Here is a 7617-nt window from a genome sequence, read left to right on the forward strand (position 1 = left end):
ACGTATACCTTTTTGTACCTAAAAAACCCACATGGTTTGAGCCATAAATGCCCTAAAAATGTGCTATGGATGGTTGGTAGGCCGAGAAAATTCTAAAACAAAAGGAGAAGGGGTCTTAAATATTTCTAGTTTGTAGGGTATAAAGGCAGCATTTGGCTGCTGATGAGTATGCATTCTCCAACTCTCAAAAGCTCCTAACAATGGATTCGATAAGAGTTAGCTGGCCAAGATACCTAGACAGGATGCTAGGTGCAACTCTTATAGCCTTTTGTTTGTCAACACATTTTAAAGTGAGAGAGATGAGAATTCGGTAAAATAGACTATCTGAATTTCTATAAAATTTGAGTAGACTAAGTTAGGATATGAGGATCACATTTTTTATCGTCTTTTAAGTTCTTAGTGCTAGTTGAAGTTATTTTGTCAAAACTTCTTAGAGTGAAGTACTAGAATCGAATGAGGGTTATCTGGAATTAGACTGTTCGAATTTCTATAAAATTCGAATAGCTTAAGAGAGAAAGATGGGGAGAGTCACTTGTCCTTGGCAACCTAAGGTGTCGGGTTTATCTTGTTGGGGCAGGTGAGCCCCGCATCTTCTCTTAAGAGCTAAAATTCGGACAAACTTAATTTCAAGAATCCGAATCTTTCGGAGGGCACCAATGTACTCCAGGTAAAACTAGTTTGCTTCAAACGCAATTCAGTTGACAAGCAAAGGTTTGCTAAGTGAGGCCACGAATAAATATAAGAGGGATAATGGGATATGATGGAAACTTTTCCGAAGTAGAAAGCAAAGAAGTAGACTTGAAGCTTGTGGGCCATTTGCAGCTGGTATCACGAAGTAGGACAAACGACATATGCATCTCCTTGCTAATCCTACTCCAATACAACAATGTACCTCCATCATGATTGTGATCAATGGGACCATTTGAAAAATCGTTACATATGTAACTCTGACTTTTGGAGCCACGCACGCACAGCATTTATTAATGCACATACTAGGGATGGCTAAGTTCTTGAGCTTGGTTGTCCACCCTCGGGGACTATAATCTTCTCCATCGAACTATTTTATGGTTTAAATTAAATTTTACTAATTTAATAGTATATATGTTACCACATAGCGAATATAAGTAATAAAATAAAATAAAATTAGACCGTAATATGATTCTTCTCCATTTTACACGAACTTGAGGGGTTTCTTTTTGGTTTCGTACGAATAGTTGCGGTTGTGAATAAGCAAGTAAACATCATTTTCAGGAGGATGGCTCCTAATAATTATGTGGGACATTAACGACTACTGACATATGCAATGCGCAATATATGCCAAATTAAGATGTATGATGAGATTGTAAGCATGGAGCACCTTATGAGAAGTGCCATGAATGGCCAAATTTGGCATCTAGTTGAGAAGACACTAGCAAGATGGATCAAGAATCTTATCACCTTTCAGTGTCCTTTTTCTGCCATCACAAAAGCTAGTTGCAAGAAAACAGAGGACAGGACAATGCTTTGAGCAAGACTGTTATGTGCAATTATACAAAGACCATTGAATATTGATAATGGGATGATCGGGGAGAAAATGTGGGGGAATTCAGCATAAGAAGATTTTTATAGGATTTTACCATTTTGCCTGCTCTTGATGCAGTGAGAGCGACAGATTCAGGAAAACAATTTGTAAATATGCTCAATACAATTTATATGAAGCTTGAGATTGCCCAGTGCTGTTAATTGCAGAGGACAGGACAATGCTTTGAGCAAGACTGTTATGTGCAATTATACAAAGACCATTGAATATTGATAATGGGATGATCGTGAAGAAAATGTGGGGGAATTCAGCATAAGAAGATTTTTATAGGATTTTACCCTTTTGCCTGCTCTTGATGCAGTAAGAGCAACAGATTCAGGAAAACAATTTGTAAATATGCTCAATACAATTTATATGAAGCTTGAGATTGCCCAGTGCTGTTAATTGTCTGTCTAAATCAGTCTCAGAACATAATAAAATCATTTGTTGGTTTTAGAAGAGAGATAACAACAGAAGCTCCTTGAAATATGAAATGGGCAACCCACTACCATTCAAAATTACAGAGGAGTATTAGAAAAAAAGAAAGAAAGAATCAGAGTGCAAAGCCAATATTCAATGTGAAAACAACAAAACTAGTAACTACAACATGAAGCTGAGGAACTTCATTTCTGTTGGCTGCAACTGGATTTACAGCTGCCAAGGAAGGACATTCATTCAAGGGAACTGGAACTTCATGTAATCCTGTGTGGCAGAAGGAGGACTAATATACACCCAAAGCAAAGAAATAATGATGGAGAGCAATCCAGACCAGACAAAGACAATGGTTGGAACCCTTCCCCTCCTTCCCATCAACCCCTTTGCAAATGGATAGAGATGGCACAACACCCAGAAGCTGAAGAACACCCCTCCAATGAGCTTGCTCCACTCAGGGAATTGGCTGTACATTGTTCTGGATGCTCCAACAGCAATTGCAATCATGTTCACCATTATGATTGTGATTGGAGGGATCATTAAGAAGCTCCACTTAACCTCATATAGATCTGCAAATTCCTCATCTCCATCTTCAGGAGTGTTGGCCTTAGAGGTCAATGTGAATGAGATGTCGACTCCCGCTATAACCTTCAATAATCCTTGTAGCACAGCAGCAGGATGGGCACTCGTTCCGCCGATCAACCAAAACTGTTCGTTTCGCCACCAATCATGGAGAGTGATGCCAGACCATTTGATTTCAAGAATTGCTAGCATGCACAAGGTGAGGGTGATGGCCAACAAGAACACTAGAAAGGTCACACTGAGGGATTGGACTATGAACTGCCCTGAAAATAGAGAAACTGCAGGCAAGAAGCAATAGACTATGAGAAACAAGGATGTGAAAGGGTACATTCCCACATTGAAATATGCAACCCTCTGCAAGAATTTCATTCGGCGACTCGCGAATAATGCATTGTTTCTTGAGAAGAAAATCTCAACCGACCCTGTCGCCCATCGAAGCACTTGGTGTAGCCTGTCTGTCAGATTAATAGGAGCTGTCCCTCTGAATGCATCCCTTTTGGTAACACAGTACACTGATCTCCACCCTCTATTGTGCATTCTATAACCAGTTACCACATCTTCTGTTACAGAACCATATATCCATCCCACCCTTTTTCCCCACTCAGTTTTGTCCTCATAGAAGCAAGAAATAACACTTATCGCCTCTGCCACAGTTGCAGCATCTAAAGGTTCACGAGGCACTGCAAGAGAACCGGCTGGCCTGCCTTGCTTGCCTTTCCCTTGTAAATCTTGAAGCAACCTTCCCTGGTATTCTGCTACTGGGATAGACGCAGCCAGAGAATTAGAGTTACCAAACCTTTTGGGAAGAAGCAAGGACTCAATATCCGCATCATCATCGACATCATTGTAATCCTCATTGATGGGCAAAGCTATTTCATCCTCTTCCTTCTTTGCCACCTTGGCCTTCCTTAAAAACAACTTGATTTTCCTTCTACCAAACCACCCGTGGTGTTCTGTGGCTCTAGGAGGACTAAACCCATAAAGTGCAGTTCTTCTGAAAATGCAGCCAGTCCCTACATACATTGGACCCTGGAGCCCATCCAGAGCTCTCATGCTTACATCAAAGAACACTGTATTGTGATTTGCATACCGATCATTTGGATCAATACCCTCAAACCTTTGTGGGAATTGAACATAACAGATCCTATCACCTCCCCTATCAAGCATAAAGCACATTCCTTCCCTGAGAGCGAAGGAGTTGTAAATGTAGTGATCGCAGTCAAGATTAAGAATGAATGGGCCATTTGACATGATTGCACTGGTTCTCACAAGTGCATTCATGGCTCCAGCTTTCTTGTTGTGATCATAACCCGGCCTCTTCTCACGGGACACGTAAACCAGCATCGGTAATCTAATATCAACCTCAGTTGTGTCAATCAAATTCTCCCCATCTGCTTCTGCACCATAAACCGGTTCTGCACTTGGGGGAGCTAGCATTGCCTGCAGAGAAAGACAAAAGTTTAGTGCTTGAAAAGAAAATCATGAGCAATTCTGTAAATCTAATGTGAAGAGAATTACCTGGATAACACCAGCATGATCCCCTCTTGAGTGTTCTGCCTCTGCTGAAGCCCATGTTCCAGCCCAATGAGAACCATCTGACATCCAAGTAGCCTTAGGAACATTAACGGGTTGAGAAAGATTGCCCCCCATTTCCATCTGTTTCTTCTTCACTCGGAGCTCTTCGTGCGCGTTGTAAGCGTCAGATCTTCGTCTAATAGACTCCGGTAAGGAATTTATTCTCACCTTGAATTCATCATACTCTCTCTTCACCCGCCTCCTCTCCCTTACGAAATCAAGTCGTACTTTGTTCTTAAGAAAATCGCGCTTCTGCCCAAAATACGCCTCAGGATTCCTCGGTTGTATCCCGTGTTTTCGGCAAAAAGGAACCCAAATTCTTGCAAAGCTGGCAGTTTCAGCAAGTGCTTCAAATGTCAACAGAGCTCCACCATCATCCGACAAGTAACACGCGAGCTTTTCCACTGGATAATCAACGGCAAGGATGGAGAGAATGGTGTTTGCTGTGACAAGAGGAGGCTCTTTTTCTGGGTCCGCTGTAGAAACAAATATATCAATCCCTGGAAGGTCAGACCGCCCTTTGGGGTTACGAAGGTTCGGGGATTCGAATCGTTCTTTAAGAACAGAGAGGTCAGTGACTCTGTTTACAGGGCAGAGCTTAGGGAGTTGATCCAGAAGCCATGAAAACGCAAACCAGAGCTCGCAGACAGTGGACATTCCCCACAACCACATTGCGTCGCGATTAGGGTGTCGAATCCTCCAAGTAAGAAAGAATCCGAGGGCGACAAGACGTAGCAGAATAAGTAATCTGCAGAGAAACAAGTACCAATTTTTGATATTCAGATTTCAATCACAAACAGAGTGAAAACAAATAACTTAGCAAAAGAATAAATAGCCATAACAGCACACCAAGCCAGACTGAAACAATCACCATATGTAATCTATGAAATGAAGAGCCGTTAAACTTATAAAAATTGATCACCCATCTTCTAATACTAATTGAAACGTGCATATTTCATCGAAGTAAAAAATTATACTTGAGAAGAATGGAAGAGAACCGAGTAATCCAGAGTTAAACTTACCTATATGGACTGAGAATTGCAGCAGAAATCCCAACTTTCCTTGTCAAAGGCCTCCTGCTTCTCTCTCCAAAATCCGGCGGGTTTTCAAACCCATTAGCCCCAGATCCGAACCCGTACCCATCTTTAGGCCAAACCGCGTTCCCATACCCGTACGTCCCCTTTGTCTCGAACAGCCACCGGGCATGATCGAAATCCGGCGGATGGTTTTGTTGTGCCTTAAACGATTTCACCAGGGAAAGCCGCTTGTCGAGCTTGAACTCTGCCATAGAAGGTAATGGCAAGGCCTGGTCCTCTGCTTCAGACCCTGGCTCATCGTCCTCATCATCTTCTTCATCTTCGTCATCGCTGGCATCCTTATAAGGCTCTTTGCACCCAGGACACCTCCCTCCTCCACTTCCCACACAATCCAAGTAACAATCCCTGCAAATCTTGAACCCGCATTCACACAAACCCCGATTTGATTTCTTCCCGTGAATCGCCTTCTCATCACAACCCTTCATCCCACAAATTAGTCCTGATTTCACCACCGGCTCAGCCTGGTCCATCGAGCACTCGATCACGTGCCCGCGGGTGACCGAATTGTACCCGCCAGTAAAAATAGTACCCGAAATGAAGCTTCTCTCGGGCTTTTCAGCACTCCTTCCATCTCCGGCGAGACTAGTCTGAGAGGCTGACATGGGCTGGTGATCCGGGGTGGGAGGCATATGCACTGTGTAACTCACATACTCTGAGCTCACCCCCTCTGCGGTGGTCTCGTCCTTTGACATCGAGCTGTACTTTCCACCGCTCGAAGCCCGCCGGTTGGCTCGGCTACTGAGCGGCGAATTGGGGTTGTTCGAGACCGAAGCACGCGGTACCGGACTGGTTAACCCCATGCTTCTAATCCCTCCCACTTTTCCTCCAGATGACACCGTAATGGTCACTGGAGAGGAAGACGGCGAGGAAGCCGATTTCACCATTTTAAAATCAAGTTTTTCCCTTTCACTTTCCGGGAAAGAAAGAGAAAATGCACTTGGGATGATATGAAAGAAAGCACGCAGATGGACAAAAAGGAAGGAGAGAAAGAGAAAACCTCAAATACCCATAACGCAAAAAAGGGAAAATTTTCGATTTTGAAGTGAAAGGTGGTGAACAGAAGAGGTAGCTGAGAGACTTGAGGATGAGAGAGTATGAGTAAGAAGAAAAAGAAGAGGAAGAAGAAGCACTTTGGGGCAACGGTCGAATTTGAATCCTGAGTGAGAAAGGGATTATTGGGGTTTGTGTCAGATAGGATTAAATTTTTCAACGGTCGAATGATCTCGACCGTGGATTAGGAGAGATCCTGCGGTTGCTTTTTAACTGAAACGGCCGGTCCATGTTTTGAAGAAAAAAGTCAAAAAAGCTTACGGCATCCCGACTTCAACGGTCGAATAAACTAAAAGTTTTAAGGGGCAAATGGTATTATTTATTGCTTTGTAGGGTCAGAGTGATGTTTAGGGCTTTTAGCAAATAAAGTTCATATTTTTAACACCGTCCTCCTTAAAGTCTATTCTTTTTGGTTTTAAAATTCAAAATTTTAACCTTAAAAAAAAACAATTCAGACAGTTTTTCTTCAAATTGGGTTAGAGAAATTTCTTTCAACCTAATCTATAAAAATGACATGTGTCTTTTTTTTTTTAATAACATATGAGATGCACATGAGTTTTTAATAAAATGTATTACAACTTTGTCCCTTCTATTAAAAAAAATAGGGTAAAGTCCACATACCCCCCTCAAACTACCACTCAATTGACAATGTCCCCCCTAAACTTTCAATTGTGACAATGTCCCCCCCAAAGTACCAAAACATTGTCAATGTCCCCTCCCCAGACTAGCCATAGGACAAAAATGCCCTTATAGATTTCTCAATAAGACAAAAATACCCCTATAAAGTCAAAAAAAAAAAATTGATTTTTTAAAAAACAAAAAATTTTAATTGAAAGATAATATTTATAAAAAAAAACAATTTTTTTTAAACAAAATTTTTTATTTTTTTTTTAAACGGAAATTTTTATTCTTAAAAAAAAACTAATTTTTTTATTTAGTTTTAAAAAACAAAAAATTTCATTTTATTAAACGAAAATTTTATTTTTTTAAACGTAAATTTTTATTTAAATAAAATTATAAAACAAAAATTAAAAAAAAAAAAAAAAAAAAAACGAAAATTTTCAATTTTTATAAAAAAAAAAATCGAATTTTTTTTAATTTTTTTCTTATAAAATTGATTTTTTAAAAAAAAAAAAAAAAAAAAATTGGCCATCGTTTGGATTTTTTTTTCTTTTCTTTTTTGTTAGTTTTAGGTTTTTTCTAGAAGTTTTAGTTTTTTCTTTTCTTTTCTTTTTTTAATTTTACTAAGGGTAATTTTGTCATTGGGGGGAACATTGACAATTTTTGATAGTTTGGGGGGGACATTGTCACAATTGAAAGTTT

General features: G+C 40.3%; 1 protein-coding gene across 1 annotated transcript; it reads right to left on the reverse strand.

The window, feature by feature from the left end:
* Positions 1-1907: 1907 nt before the first annotated feature.
* Positions 1908-6314, reverse strand: LOC132174741 (cellulose synthase-like protein D5). Its single transcript, XM_059586399.1, has 3 exons — positions 5170-6314; positions 4091-4895; positions 1908-4012 (listed from the first exon to the last, which is right to left on the reverse strand). The coding sequence occupies exons 1-3, from the start codon at positions 6126-6128 to the stop codon at positions 2234-2236; spliced, it is 3543 nt and encodes a 1180-aa protein (XP_059442382.1). The 5' UTR covers positions 6129-6314; the 3' UTR covers positions 1908-2233.
* Between the last annotated feature and the right edge of the window lie 1303 nt (positions 6315-7617).

This window comes from Corylus avellana, chromosome ca3 (genome assembly GCF_901000735.1).
Source record: "Corylus avellana chromosome ca3, CavTom2PMs-1.0".
Taxonomy (NCBI): domain Eukaryota; kingdom Viridiplantae; phylum Streptophyta; class Magnoliopsida; order Fagales; family Betulaceae; genus Corylus; species Corylus avellana.